General features: G+C 39.6%; 1 protein-coding gene across 1 annotated transcript; it reads left to right on the forward strand.

Annotated features, from left to right (window-relative positions):
- Positions 1-2991: 2991 nt before the first annotated feature.
- On the forward strand, positions 2992-4490 carry LOC131868258 (UDP-glycosyltransferase 83A1-like). Its single transcript, XM_059215603.1, has 3 exons — positions 2992-3475; positions 3575-4014; positions 4182-4490. Exons 1-3 carry the CDS (start codon positions 2992-2994, stop codon positions 4488-4490), a joined length of 1233 nt encoding a protein of 410 aa, XP_059071586.1.
- The last annotated feature ends 11917 nt before the right edge of the window (positions 4491-16407 follow it).

Genomic DNA, 16407 nt, shown 5'->3' on the forward strand with positions numbered 1-16407 from the left:
GATAAACCGAGGACCCACCTCAAACATAGCCAAAGGGGCATAAACACCTTCTAAGTAGAAAACACCATAAGCCACCAGAGACGAAACCCTAGGAGGGGGAAAAATTGAAGCACTTAAAGAAGAGAAAGAGTTTGAATAGATGAGCTCACTGAGACAAACCCCAAAATAGGGGAAAAAAATACACCATAGGAGAAATAGGGAACTCCCCCAAAGGTAGAGGACACAAGGCCTCCCAACCTTAGCCCAATGCAAGAAGGTAGAGAAAGCCCAATAAATATTAGGGGCACCACATGAAACTCACTATCGGTTAAAAGGAGGGACCACCACAAGGATGAGTCCCTTCAAAAAAGTAGAAGGATCAGCCAGTGAGACATCCAAGAATGGGGCACAAACAACAACCTCCAAGCATATTCAATTGCCACATGAAGGAAAAATCGCTTGCAATAGGGAAAATACCTCACGGAAGGCACTAGGGGAAGGTCCAAAAGCCTTCAAACAAAGGCCAAACAAAGTTTTCAACATGATAGGAGACACAACCAAAGCCCACTCCAAAACTATAGAGAAGAGGATGAAGACCCAAAGCTCAACAAACTTGGCTAGACTACATACTCCATCCTCACCATCCACATCTTTCTCACCTCCATCCTTCAAATTGCTTGCATCAGTGCCACTGCTGGAAACCCTAACAGAGCTCACCATCAATATTATACAAAGGGGATAGTTAATAATATTTTCTTGTTAGTGCAGAGGCCATTGTTAAATGTATGTTCATTTTCATGGGTACACAATTTATTATATACAGTATTAATAATGTGACTAAAATGAAAGGTATGTGATTCTTGATCTACAAATTGGTTTCCTAATCAATTCTCAAACAATAATCTTGAAGGAGATCCTAATTTTATCATTAAGAGTTTCAAATATTATAAAGTAGAACATTGGAGCCTCAATTAACTTCATGAAAAAGATCTTGAGATTTTGGATAATTGTCAAGTGTTAGAATCAGTGCAATTTCTAAGGAAATTAGTTGGTGGATTGGGTTTCCAATTCAAGCATCCAAATATATTTTAGTGAATAACCTATATTGGGAGAGGATTTGATAAATTTCCTTTTTACTTATGAAATCAAAATTTTATAAAACAAGAGTGATTTTATTTTCTATGATGGTTACTTTTTCTATTACAATGATTACTATCACTTTGATTAATACTCTTTCATTATTTTTGATGATTTTCGAATTCCTTCAATGTATTTTGGATAACAATATGGAGTTGGCTTCAGTTATCAAGAATTATGTTATGTCTATTTTGTTCTAGTTTGATGATTTAAATATTTTGATGAGAGAGTGTCCTTTAGATAGGTACTTGTGTCTTGATTTCATGCCCTTTTTCATCTTACCTTTTCTAATATTTTGGATCCTTTGCAATATTTAGATATTCTAGCAAGCACTTGAAAAAAATCAATACTCTAATAGAGGCTCTTTTTCCATCAATTCAATCTTTTTTTGAGTTTGATAAGGCAATTATTGAAGATATTTCCTCTCTTGTTTGGGTTTATGCTGATTCCAATTATCCTATTTAGTACCTTGAAAAATACCGAAATCTTGTGAGTCCATTGTTTCCTCCTTTTTATTAGATTTTCTCAAGCATTACTTTTATACATTGCTTCGTTTGATTGATGATATTCAACTTGGATTCTTCTTTTTATTGGAAAATTTGAAGGGCGAGTAAAGAAGTTCTTTTCTTTTTGGATGTTCCTTTTATTTATTTATGGTTGTCTCTATTAAATGTTGGAGGTTTTCTTATCTCTTGTGTTACTTCTCTTGTTATCTTTATTTGAAGTTGATTTATATAGTTTCTTCTATAGTTTCATTCTTTTTTTCTTTAGAGCTATCTATTCTTTTAGATGCTTATTCTTCACCATTGGTTATTTTTGGCTTCACTTCTCTTTGGTTGTGAGAGAGGAAAATGTGAAACTTGTTTAGATTACTTACCCCCTTGTCTCCTTAATCTTGGTCCTTGGATATTGTATGGTTTGGATTTGTAATTAGCTCCCTCTAATAGTCTTTTTGGTGGTAATGATTTCTATCATATGCCACCAAGTATAGTAGGAAATATCATTCCTTTTTAGGTATTTCTAGATAGCGATGTTATGAACTCATCTCTTAATCTTCATAGTTGCATTATAATAATACCAAAGAGTATATTAATAGCTCTAATTAGTGAGATTGAATAAATGATATTACAAATAGAGTGAGAGATTCTCCTCTTAGACAAGGGGCATGTAAGGGATTTCAGAGCATTCAACTATGTTTGATAAATGTAAACTAAGAATACTTGCAAAGAAGGGTACTTCTAGTAAAAGAATCATTTGAATGACAACATTCATAGTGTTCATCCTCCCCATACTTCACATCCTATGAGCATTTAGTATTTGATAGTAACAACATTTGTGACTCTCCTATAGTGCTTATGTTATATCTTCAAAACCTAATTATCATATCTAAAAATCCAAACATATTCCATAAAATAAGGAGAAAATATAATGATTATACTAAGAAGTGGAATTAAAAAACCCTAAGACATTCAATCCGTACTATATCTGATAGCTATACAACTATATTAGAATACTTTTATCATAAAATATAACTATTAAAATAATAAGCAGGCAATGTTAAATGAACAAGAAATCTTGAATAGACCTTCCAAATTTTAAATTAGATATTTAATCTATATATTTAAACCCTCACGGGAACGGAATGTGCTGTTTAAGGCCCGCCCTCGGCGTAACGCGATTTTCACTATGCATGATACTGGAGATCCGGAAAGCTAGATAAATACAATCCCTATATGATATTGCCTAACAGACAAAAGTTGTCAGGCGAGGGTCCCTTCTCAAAACGATGTTTTACCCATTATATTTTGGCGTCTTTACTAAGAATAATCTTAAATCTGTGCTGCTCTGGAGAGGCGTAAGGAGCTAATCTCAGCCATGGCTCCTCACGCGCTTCTCGTTCCTTTTCCTGCACAAGGTCACATTAATCCCATGATGCAGCTCGCCTGGAAGCTCGTCTCTCATGGATTCCTTGTCACTTTCCTCAACTCCGACAGCAATCATAACCGTATGCTCAAAGCCAACACTCTAAATTCCTTGCGTGATAACATCAGAATGATATCTGTTCCCTTCCAATTCCCAGCTATGGATACTCCAGAACGTCTTGCAAACGCTATGGAGTTGTTGGAAAAGGGCATGGGGCCTTCTGTAATCGATCAAGTTGTTCAGGAAATAAACGCCAAGGAAGAAGAAAACAAGGTCACCTGTATAATTGCGAACGTCTGGATGTGCTTTGGCTTACAGCCGGTAGCCATGCTCCGTAAAGTTTCCCTCGCCTTTTTTCACACTGGTTACGTTTCACTCTTCGCCATTCTCCACATTACTGCCAATTGGGTCTCGCATGGCATCCTTCCTTCAGATGGTAACATATAATCATACCCTGTCAATCGATTTTACTTTTTATTTCATGATGCAAACGATATTTAAAAACCTTTTTCATCTTTGTGCGTTTTGTGTGAAGGAATTCCGAAGGAAGATAAAACAATTCAATATCTTCCCTCCATGCCGCCGCTGCATCCTGGAGAGCTTCATCGGTACTGGGCAGGCGAATACATGTTTCGGAAAGGGATTCGCATGGCAGAGGAAATCAAGCACACTAAATGGATGCTCTTCAATTCTTTCTTAGAGATTGAAGCTCCAGTAGTCGAAACATTGTCCAAAGAAGTGGGCGTGTATCCAATAGGCCCTCTAATTGCTCCTGAGTTTCTCAAATGCACGACGAGCACTAAGGTCCAACCAAGTTTCTGGAAAGATGAGACGGAATGCTTACAATGGTTAGATAAACAGTGTGCCCGCTCTGTGATCTACATATCTTTCGGAAGTTCTACAGTTCTGAGCGAAAAGCAAGTGGAAGAACTTGCTCTGGGAGTCGAGGCCACCCAGAGGCCATTTCTGTGGGTTGTGCGCTCCAATCTATAATGAGAGGAAGCAAACCTGTTTTACCCGCTGATTTCTTGGAGCGAGTAAGAGATAGGGGTTACATAGTTTCGTGGGCGCCACAGTTAGAGGTGTTATGTCATCCTTCCATAGCCTGTTTTGTGACTCACTGTGGGTGGAACTCTGTGCAGGAAAGCATCACCATGGGCGTGCCCATGCTTTGTTGGCCTTATATCGCAGACCAGTTTCTTAACCGCATGTATGTTGTGGATGCGTGGAAATTGGGTTTGCCATTAAATGCGAATAGTCAAGGAATTCTAGAGAAGGGGGAGTTTGTGAAAAGTGTAGAGATTTTGCTGGAATCGAAACAAGGCCTGGAGATAAGAGAGGAGTCCAGAAAGTTGAAGATAATTGCTAGGGATGTAATCGAGGAGGGGGGCTCCTCGTGGAATAACTTTAATCTATTTGTCACGGCCATGAAGCGACCACCGAATGAATAACTTGCTTTCTGGATCGATTGTTTTGTTTGCTTTCTGATCAGGTCGTCCCTTGGGTCATCTATGTGGTTACAACACATTCTTTCTTGTTCAGCAATCTGTTTTAAAATCAAACAATGTTGTGCTAAAGGCTATTTTGTTAAGAAATGGGCCTTACTTAGGTAGTAATCATGTTTTCATTTGGCTAACTCTTCATCTAGATAGTGAAAGGTGTTAATGCTACGATCTTTCATCAATTATGATGATGCTATTGTATTATAGATGTGTCTTTGGTATTGTTGTTGGCTTGAGTTTTCTATAAAGAATGTTAGTAATATAATTTAAATTTTTTATGTTTTGTTAATAATATAATGTAAAGACAAAGCATTGAGAAATTTTCAATTTCAAATTTGTTAAATTGTGTATTCTTTTTAATTCAATTCAATAATTTGTAATGTCTTTAAAACTTTCTCTCTTATGCAATTTAATGAGATTATAATTGTTCTAAGATAACTAAATTATGAAACGCGTTGTAATCAGATGTACATAGTCTGAATATAGATGTAAAGGGCTGCTGTCTCGGGCAGATCAGTAGGCTTCTGGGGTGATAAGTCCCTTCCGATTCTCAGTAGGTGGAAGTTGTGGTGATTGACAAATGGTTAATGCCAAGCTACAGTTGTGTGAGAACTGGATGAAAAACTTATATAGGGGGAAGCAGAGTACCCCGCCGTTCACGAGAGAACGTTTCTACAGTGTGCTTTACTTTCCCAGGCGAAGGTTCATGGTGGAGAAATCCAAGGAGGACCAAAATAGCATTCCAATGAGCAAAGGTGTTCAAAGCGATTGCAAAACAGAGGTGAAGTAGACGCAGTAGCAGAGAAGTAGTGAGACTTGGAGTCCCCGTTCAGGGAGGGGGCCTGGGTTGTGTACAGGGTAAGTCGTCGTGGGCTCACTAGAGAGTCAGTGGTGTGCCAGGTTGAGTTCCAAAGGAGACAGAGTCTTTCTAGATTTGGAGTCTACGTGAGAAGCTACAGCCAGGGGCGAGGTGCAGTGGTATCTGTACCGGTGTTTCAAGAGTGGATGCAGATCCAGGGGCGAGAACTTGTAATCGGGTGCTTGGGAAGTACTCGGGGTAGTGACCAACAACATAGTTGGAATTGTTTGTAGACAGGGCTAGGGGCCATTTCTTCAAATCAATAAAGCTATTTCGCTGTGCAAGTTTGTACGTGTTGTGCAAGTGTGTGTGTGGAGGTTCTAGAGCTTGGGAGTGCTTACAGGCATAGTTTGAGTTCTTGGAAGTGCTTGGATCTCACAGACAAGTACCTAAAAGATCGTCGGTGCTGCACGGGTAAATCTAGCCCCGTGATAGTTGAGAGCACAAGGTTTTTGATACCCCCATGCTAGCACACTAAGAGGGTTAAGTTTTTCAGCAGTTATGGCCAAGGGCGGGGATGCTGACAGGGAGTCAGAAGGAGAGAAGGGCTCACCCCATGCTCACGTCACTGAGAGGTCCAAGACAAAGGAAAGGCTTATTGAGGTGACCAACCGTTTGGAGTCTTTGGAAGACGAGGTGTTGCCAAGGTGCATGGAGACTGTAGAAGGACGATTGGACTTAGCTGAAGGAGATATCAAGGATCTCCAAATCCTGTATGGACAGGAACAACAAGAACGAGTTAGGCTTGAAGGCGAGTTGAAGAAGGCTCTCCTAGAGATCGAGTTTGTCAAGAGTTGTGTTTCTCAAGAAGGGATTACCAAGGGAGCAAGAGTGACACCACCTAAAATATATGAGGGTGATCGAGATGATAAGATCATGGAGAATTTCTTCTTTGACATGGGAAGGTACCTGAAATCCATGAGGGGATTGACGGATGAAGAAAAGGTGGAGACGGCCACATGATTCCTCAATGAAGCAGCTAAGCTTTGGTGGAGGGCCAGACTTCAGGACATGGAGGCTGGTAGGCCGATAGTCAAGGTAGACACATGGAATGAGGTGCAGGACGCACTCAAGGAGCAATTCAATCCAGAGAATGCAGGTTGGACCTCCTTCAAATAGCTTTCAGACCTAAGGCAAACAGGGAAAATCCAAGATTACATCAAACCTTTCCGGGTACTTATGTTGGAATTTCCAAATATGGATCAAGATCTTAAGTTGTATCACTTCTTGAAAGGTCTGGCACCGTGGGCTCAGAACAATCTTCAGAAGCTGAAGGTTCCAAATGTCGAGGATGCCATTTCAGTCACAGATCGACTGGTTGACTACAAGGATTTGCTGAAGGCATCAGGTGCTGCGGGTGGATCCAATCCGCCGAGAAAAGACAAGAAGCAGTTCCAACCCAAGGATGATGGAAAGTCTAAGGGAAAGGAGGACTCTTCTAGCAGAAAAACAGAGTGGGACATGAAAGTCCTCAAATGGTAAAGGTTCTAGCAAAGGTTCGAAAGACGTTGAGTCAAAGAATGACAGGAGAGGGCGTGGGTGTTTCATCTATGGAGGTTCATAGCATTGTGCGAGAGAATGTCCATAGTGGCAGAGGTTGAACTCTACATAGATGGTAGTAGACCAAGATGGTCAGATTGCAGTGATGGGTGTGATCCAGTGTTTGGGTGAGTTAATACCACCGAGCAGCCTAGGGCTATGACTGTCGAACTTGAGAACCGAAACAAGTTGTGTTACGTGGAGGCCTAGATGAGTGGGAAGTACACAGTGGCTATGATGTATATACAAGCCACTCACAACTTTATCTCAGCCAAGAGAGCTCGAGATTTGGGGTTGAAGGTGCAAGCTAATGCATGCTCTTTCAAGGCGGTGAATTCCCCATTCAAAAAGATACATGGTATTGTCTGGGACATACCACTGAAAGTCGGCTTGTGGTAGGGTCGCATGGATTTGATAGTGATCAAAATGGATGATTTTGAGTTGATTTTGGGTCAGGAGTTCTTGAAGATTGGCAAGGTTGCGGTGATACCTCACTTGGATTCTTTGGTGTTTTTAGATCCGAAGCAGACATGCTTGGTGAAGATGACAGAGAAGCAACGGTCTGGGAAGGCTCCGATGATTTCAGCATTGGGAATGAAAAAGGCAACCAAGAACCATGGTAAGGAACCAATGTTTCTAGCAGCGCTACTTGGAGGTTGGGATGAACTTGAGGATGTGTAGGAGACACCCATTCCACCTAAAGTAGAGGAAGTCATTCTGGAGTTTGAGGACACAATGCCAGTCAAGCTACCCGCTCAACTCCCAGAGAGGAGAACTGTAGATCACAAGATTGAAATGGTACCAGGGGCGAAGCCACCAACACAGGCTCCATATAGGTTATTTGGTCCAGAGATGGTAGAATTGAAGAGGCAGTTGGAGGAGCTGCTTGAGGCGGGTTACATCAAGCCATCCCATTCTCCGTATGGGGTGCCCGTGTTGTTCCAGAAGAAGAAAGATGGAACATTGAGGTTATGTATTGACTTCAGGGCCTTGAAGAAGTTGACCATCAAAAATGAGTATCCCCTTCCTCTTATTGCTCATTGTTTTGACCGATTGTCTAGGGCAAAGGTCTTCAGAAAGCTTGATCTTAAGCAGGGCTACTATCAAGTGAGGATTGCAGTGGGAGACGACGAGAAGGTTGCATGTGTGACCAGGTATGGGTCATACGAGTTCATGATGATGTCGTTTGGGCTATGCAATGTACCCACAACATTTTGTACACTCATGAACGATGTGTTCCGACCTCTGTTGGATAAGTCTGTGGTGGTGTATCTGGATGATATACTAGTTTACAACAAGAACATGGAGGAGCACAAGCAACACTTGGCAGAAGTATTTCAATTGCTCCGGGAGAACAAAATTTTTGTCAAGAAGGAGAAATGTGCATTTGCTCAGGAAGAGGTGCACTTCTTGGGGCATATTATTGGAAAAGGTTTCATTCGTCCAGATCCAAAGAAACTAAGAGCAATATGGGATTGGGAACCCTTGTAGAATATTCATGAAGTGAGGTCGTTTCTTGGTTTGGCGAATTACTACAAGAGGTTTGTTGAAGGGTTTTCTAGATGTGTTGCACCCTTAACAGAGCTTCTAAAGAAGGACCGAAAGTGGAAGTGGTCAGACAAGTGTCAGACGACCTTTGAGACACTCAAGGAGAGACTCACATCGATGCCAGTGTTGGCATTACCTGATTTCATGAGGCCATTCGAGGTTCAAAGCGATGCTTCAGACTTTGCAGTTGGAGGGGTGTTGATGCAAGATGGACATCCAGTGGCTTATGAGTCGAGAAAGTTGTAGGATAGGGAGAGGAATTACCCTGCCCATGAGAAGGAAATGACTGGGATCGTTCATTGTCTTCAAACTTGGAGGCACTATCTGTTGGGAACGCAGTTTGTGGTGAAGATAGAACATGTTTCCTCAACGTATTTCAAGACTTGGGTGAAGCTAACTCCAAAGCAAGCCAGGTGGCAAGAGTTCTTAGTAGAGTTTGATTTTGAGATTCTCTACAACCTAGGAAAGAAGAATGTTGTAGCAAATTCTCTAAGAAGGAAGGGACAGTTAACTGCTATTGAAGGGGACCAGGAGGCACAGCCCGAGGCTAGCCAAGTGGAACTATCTAGCGAGGTGTTGGAGTCTATCAAGGAGGGTTATCTGATGGATCTGCAGGTAGCGGAGCTGTACAAATAGGAAAAGTAGGGTAGGACTCGGAAGTTCAACATCAAGGATGGGTTGTTGTTGTTCACCCAGGATCGAGTTTACCTTCCGAAGTGGAAGAATGTGAGGAGGGAAGTTCTCAACGAATGTCATGATAGTCTGTGGGCAGGTCATCCAGGACAAAGAAGAACCCTTGCATTGGTTGAGAGAGGCTTCTACTGGCAGAACATGAGGAAAGATGTGGATGAGTATGTCAGGAGCTGTCTCATATGTCAACAAGACAAGGTGGTAACAAAGCCTCCGGGAGGATTGTTGCAGCCCTTACTCGTACCAGTGAGACCGTGGGAAAGCGTGAGTATGGACTTCATCACAGAGTTGCCAAAAGTGGATGGGTACAGTAGTATCATGGTCGTGGTTGATAGGTTCTCGAAGTATGTTTTTTTTGTGCTGTATGAGGCACCATGCAAAGCCGAGGATGTTACTGACTACTTCTTCAGAAATGCTGTGAAGTATTGGGGTGCTCCACTGAGTATCATTAGTGATAGGGATGCTCGCTTTACCAACAATTTCTCGAAGGAGATGTTCAAGCTAATTGGGACAAAGCTGCTCATGTCAACGAGTCATCACTCGGAGATAGATGGTCAGATCGAGAGGATCAATGGGATTTTGGAGGACTATCTTAGGCACTTTGTTTGGTCAGACCAATCCAACTGGCCAAAGTTGTTGGACCCGGTGTAGTTTAGCTACAACATGTAGAAGAGTGCATCGAGTCACTATTCACCTTTTGAATTGGCTATAGCACAATAGCCACTGACTCCTCATACGGTTTTGAGTGGATATGTCTGGGATTGTCCGAATGCAAAAGATAGGTTGAAGGAGTGGAAAGATCGAGTGGATCATGCGAGGCATAACTTGGTCAAGGCTGCAGAAAGAACGAAGCATTATGTAGACTCAAGGAGGAGCAATGTGGAGTTCAAAGTTGGTGACAAGGTCTTTCTCAAGATGGACCTAGTTCAGTTTAAGGCACCCAAGGGGTTGAGTGCATCACTTGGTCGCAGATTTGACAGACCATTCACAATCGCAGGGCGGATTGGGAAAGTTGCATACAAGATGAAGTTGCCAGCGCATCTTAGAGTCCACAATGTTTTCCATGTCAGCCAACTCTGTCTGTATCGTCAGGATAAAGAGGACAATAGCAGGAACATACCAACCCGAGGACTAGCATTTGTCAAGGTCAGGTCGGGACTAGATATGGAGGAAGTGATCGCTATAAAGGAGTGAGGATTTGGAAACAGGAAGTGGAGAGAGTTCTTAGTTCATTGGCAGGGTCAGTCCCGAGAAGAGGCGACTTAGGAGAAGGCTGAGAACCTCTAGAAAGAGGCGACTTAGGAGAAGGCTGAGAACCTCTAGAAATATGAAGCCAAGGTTTTGGAGTTCTTGGAACAGAACTCCAGCCTCCCCTTCTAAGTGTAAACAAGTTGGGGGCCTCTACAACACGAGTCTGAGACTGTATTGCCGACGTCCAGGACATCGCCTATTTTAAGTGGGGGAGGATGTAAGGGGCTACTATCTCGGGGAGATCAGTAGGCTTCTAAGGTGATAAGTCCCTTCCGATTCTCAGCAGGTGGAAGTTGTGGTGATTGACAAATGGTTAATGCCAAGCTACAGTTGTGTGAGAATTGGACGAAAAACTTATATAGGGGGAAGCAGAGTACCCTGTCGTTCATGAGAGAATGTTTCTACAGTGTGCTTTACTTTCCCAGGTGAAGGTTCATGGTGGAGAAATCCAAGGAGGACCAAAACAACATTCCAACGAGCAAAGGTGTTCAGAGCGATTGCAGAGCAGGGGTGAAGTAGAAGCAGCAGCAGAGAAGCAGTGAGACTTGGAGTCCCCGTTCAGGGAGGGGGCCTGGGTCGTTTACTGGGTAAGTCATCGCGGGCTCACGAGAGAGTCAATGGTGCGCCAGGTTGAGTTTCGAAGGAGACAGGGTCTTTGTGGATTTGGAGTATATGTGAGAAGCTACAGCCAGGGGTGAGGTGCAGTGGTATCTGTATTGGTGTTTCAAGAGTGGACGCAGATCCAGGGGCAGGAACTTGTAATCAGGTGCTTGGGAAGTACTCGGGGTAGTGACCAATGACATAGTTGGAATTGTTTGTAGACCGGGCCAGGGGCCATTTCTTCAGATCAATAAAGCTATCTTATTGCCCCAACATTGTGTTCATTGTGTAAGGATTCTGCTGTGCAAGTTTGTACGTGTTGTGCAAGTGTGTGTGTATGCAGGTTCTGGAGCTTGGGAGTGCTTACAAGCGTAGTCCGAGTTCTTGGAAGTGCTTGGATCTCACAGACAAGTACCTAAAAGATCGTTGGTGCCACATGGGTAAAGCTAGCCCCATGACAATAGATATGTATTGCATACAAAAATACTGTATATAATGTCCTTGGTTTATCCTTCAAGATGATGTTGTGTATGAAATTTATAATTGATTACATACGACGCATTATCATGTTTAGAATGACTATAAATAAGATAGTGCCTTATATGTTCTTTAGGACGTTGCTGTATCTAAAGTATATTCCTTAATCTCTGCCCTCCCTTAATACAATCTATGTTTGTTTCTTTAGGTTTGCACACGGACTATGGTTTGGTAATCGGCTTTCCACAGAACAGATTTGAAGAGGATCAGAATTAGATCTACCACCCTCCTCCAACATGTATTGGGTGCTTATTATATATGCTAAGGAAGTGTCACAAGACACACGTCTCTTGTCTCTTGAAATCGTTTTATCTCTTCCTTTCCTTAATCGTGCCTTTTCAAAACTTAACTGGATTCCATAATAATAATCGTGTGATAGGGCATTGTATTGTTTTGTTAGTAAACCAATGTTAATTATTTTACCATCGTGTCTAGCTTGACCTTCGTTCTAGGGGCTATCATTCCTCAATACTAGTTCTTTATTCATTGATCTACATATCAAGATGATCTTCTCTCATAGTGCTTGGCTCGCTAATGTCTAGTGATGCTTGTATCGGGGTTCACCAATACTGCCCTCACGTTGTATTACCAGTCCTTGTTCAGTTGGGGATATCACATAATTAGATTTTTTAAGTTATTTTTATCTAGAGTAATAAGTGCAATGATGGAAATGTATTAGTTATATATAAAGTTCTTCAAGCATTAAATAAATAAAATAATAAATAGTTATATTCAATAATTGATTTCTGATAAAGAATGATATTTTATAAGTGAAACATATAAATTGGATAAAATTAAACATGATATTTCAAGTGAAGGAATGAAAGAGAAAAATAGAAATGAAAACAAAGATAGAGTTTATATAAATCAAAATAAAATATCACATTCACTTAATGAGTTACGGCTCATACATCAGACACCATTACATTCAGATTGATATCCTTCTAAACTTTTAATATTTTACATCTCCTAACTTTAAATTCATGCTATTTAGTAGATTTGTATGTGTTATGAGAGTGAAAACAATACAAAAACCATACAATATATATGTTGGAGTTTTACATTAATTAGGTTAGTTTTACGTTAATAGTTAAGTAAAAATAAATTAGTTAGATTGTTAGTTTCTAGGAAGTTATGCTTTCGTAAGGGAGTTTTGGTAGTTCTTTAGGCAAATAATGGCTTTATATAGTTGATGTTGATCAATGTAAAATCCATTTTATTGAATGAATAATATCCGTTTGCTTTCTTCAATGGTTTGATTTCTGATTACTCTCATATATGGTATTTGATTTTTGATTACTCTCATATATGGCATTTGATTTCCGATTACTCTCACATATGGTATCAAAGCAGTTTTCAATCATGAAGGGCATGTGAAGGAAATCAGTCATGACACTCTTGTACAATGGGTAGTGAAGAAAAATGCAACCATAATGAGCTACAACTAAAGTCAAGGTTGGGCATTACATGTGTCGGAATAGATGCACGTTAATAATAGAGGGGCGATTAAAATTGTTTTATTGATAATATGTAAATGTTAGAAGGAAAATAGATAGGTGTAAAAATCAACATCTATGCAAAGCTAGTGAAGAGTTGGAAAGAAAGAGATTAGCCGCATGAATATCTTTGCTCTTGTGTGCTTGTAATGCCATGAAGAAAATAGAAACGATAGGAAGGCACACGGGTATGAAGCAATTGATGGTAAAATGCAAATAGAGAGTGAGCCAGCCTACTGTAAGGACCACTATAGTGTCAAAATTATCATAATTCATATAATTTACAAAATTCCACATAAAAAAGCATAAATTAATGCATGCCAATTGTTAAAATATACTGGATTAGGGACATGTAATTATATTAAGACAAAAAGATTCAAAAACAAGGCTAAACACAAGAAAAATATATACCTTATTACAGACCATAAGGTCAAATACAATAAATGCATAAGGAACAAATCATGTTGACCAACTTGATAGGAACTCTTGACATTTGTCACAACATGGGTGAGAACATTGTTGGAGCGCACTTCCACCCTACCTTGAAGTAGTTACACTTACCTGAAATCCTTCATGACATAGAAGATACCCAATCCAACATGAGGAAGACTAGCAATGTGATACTGGCAAGATTAATGGAAATTTTGCAACATAATACATCCATATTTCAACATTAATGTATTAATATCAATGGCACACATGATTCCAATAACATAAACATAGAGATAGAATCCATAATCCATGCTTAACTATCTCAAATCATTTTGACATCTTAAATCCATCTCAAACATGTATGTAAAACACAGTGACATCCGATAAACACATTTACCAGAATACAATGATGTAACTAATATTGAAGTCAAGGTCAAAGAGAATTTTAGTCACATTTATTCCAAGAGGTGAACATGACTTGAATTTATCTCAATCATGGTGAAAACACAAGAATTCATCCATGCATACATAAGCAACAAGAATAATCTCTTCTATTATCTACTTGATAAATTTTCAAGCTCTCACAACTATATAACAAAAATGCACTTGCTAGTATACTTGTAATGAAAGAATAATTTAGTCACTCAAGGCATCAAGGATATGTTAGATTCATTAGACCATTAAATTGACCTTAGATTGTTTCAATTGAGTAAATAACTTCCCATAAGTATAATCCACAATAATCATCAAGCAGATCATTTTATTTTCAACTATTCTAAGTATCATGAATACGAGAAGGACATAAACCTTGATTAATCTTATAAGAATATAAAACATACAAAATCATACTTAAGCCTAAAAAGACATTGGTTTAATTAAAGACATAGCATCATCATTCTCTCAATGTTCCTAAACTAATAGGTACTAATAAGGTGAGTCCTCTAGGACTTTTAAAATAAATTCATTCACTTGTGTTTTGAAATAATGTGCATGGTAAGTTTCCAAGCATTTTTATTAAAAAGGTTATCCAACATCTCACCAAATATCTTGAACTAAGATAAATCATTATCAAACTATAAATTGATAAAGTGAAGATACCTTGATAATGATTACCAATTCACATCTCATAATGCTCTTAAATATATTTATTGAATATTACAAGCTCATGTGTAAGGAGTGTCATATAAAATATACTCAAATGTTAAACCCTATGATAGTTGACTTTTGGTTTGTGATATACTATGATTATATATAGACCAATCACTTGGTATAAATATCAACTCCTTAACTAATTGTATAATCTTCAAGAACAATCCTTGCACACAAAAAAATGATTAAACCATTTACTTAAGAATGAAGGATAATTGATTTAACATTGCTAGTGAGAAACATACCAATTGAATTATGATAGATTAATTAGACAATATACTTGTATTTCATGTCTTAATACCTATCATTTACATCTTAATAAAATCATACCACTAAATATATCATCTTATCCCATTGGGTTGAACTGATCTATCCCAATATTACACCTATATGAATTTAAGATGATATATCTAACTTTCTAAAAGAAAGAGATGGGTAATGATAGTAGGCATATAGGTGGTTATGCATTCCATATGCTAAATTACCAATCTTACTAGTCTTCTATAAATATTATAATTCAAGTTCATCTATAAATAATATATAATGTTTCAACTAGAGTAACACCATTTTAACATTTAGGGTGCATGGGGGGTTTGAAATAAGGAAGGAGGGAGTTAGAGTGAGAGCAAGGGTTTCAGGGGGTTCAGAGGAGAAGAAGGAGACCAGGATAATAGTACAGAAGATGACAATGAGGATAAGAGTGTTTCCTGCTACCAGCATTTGGTGGTTGGGGTTTGTGGCTTGTGGTCTCCTTTTTTGACTTTTTCTTTGGTTTGTTCTTCTTGTGGTTGGGCAACCAAGGTGGGGGCGATTACGTCCTTCCTTGTTTGGTGCTCCATTTTGGTGTTGCATGCCAGGTTGCGCTTGAGATGACATCATTCTTTCAATTTGGAGGCTTATGTGTGGGGACCTTGTTTCCCATGTTGGTGCTTGAAGCTGACTTTTTTTTCTTCATGGGTTACTCTGTTTTGGCTCTTCCTTTCCCTATTAGTTTGTCTATGTTTGGTATTTCTCTCGCAGTCCGAGATTGGGAATCCGTGGCTATTTTCTGTTTTGGCTTCGTTGGAGTTCTTGGTTCATTGAGTGGGTGCTGTATTGAGAGTTCCTTTTCTATTCCTATGAAGACTGAGCACTTTGTGGCTCTTTTATTTATGGGTTTGGGTGGGTTTTTATTCTCTTCTAGCTAGGGCATGGAGATATTCATGGCTATATGTTTAGAGGATTCTTTTGGGTTTCCTATTGAGGTGGATTACCTTGAGAGATTGGGCTCTATTGCTTCTTGGGCCCTTTTGGTTTTTGGTTCTTCTTTGAGGTGGTGCTTCTTCAAGAGGGCATTTTTTCCCTTTCTGACGTCTTTTCCCTATTCTCTCCTATTGAGGGGGAGATGGCCTAGTTGGGTTGCTTTGTGTTTTAATTTCAGCATCTTTATTTTTCTTCAGATCTTCCTATTGAGGTAGAGATGAATTTTGATGGAGAAAATATGAGGTGTTTCTTGGGGGTCGTTGGAGTCCTGTCTTTTGGCTACAAAGGAGTTGTTGCTGTCCTCTTCTCTTTCCTCATTCTTTTATCTCCTATTGAGATGGATATTTTGGCAGGTGATGAGAGTTCTGTATTAAACGTTCTCAAGGTTAATTTTTTGGGAGCCTTTCTAAAGACCATTGTTAAGGTTGAGGGAACTTGGAAAAACCCTATGCTCATGTTTGAAAAGAAGGTAATGGGAGCCTTTTCAAAACCCACTTGTAAGGTTAAGAGAGCATAGAAAAAC

This window comes from Cryptomeria japonica, unplaced genomic scaffold, assembly GCF_030272615.1.
Source record: "Cryptomeria japonica unplaced genomic scaffold, Sugi_1.0 HiC_scaffold_201, whole genome shotgun sequence".
Lineage (NCBI taxonomy): Eukaryota > Viridiplantae > Streptophyta > Pinopsida > Cupressales > Cupressaceae > Cryptomeria > Cryptomeria japonica.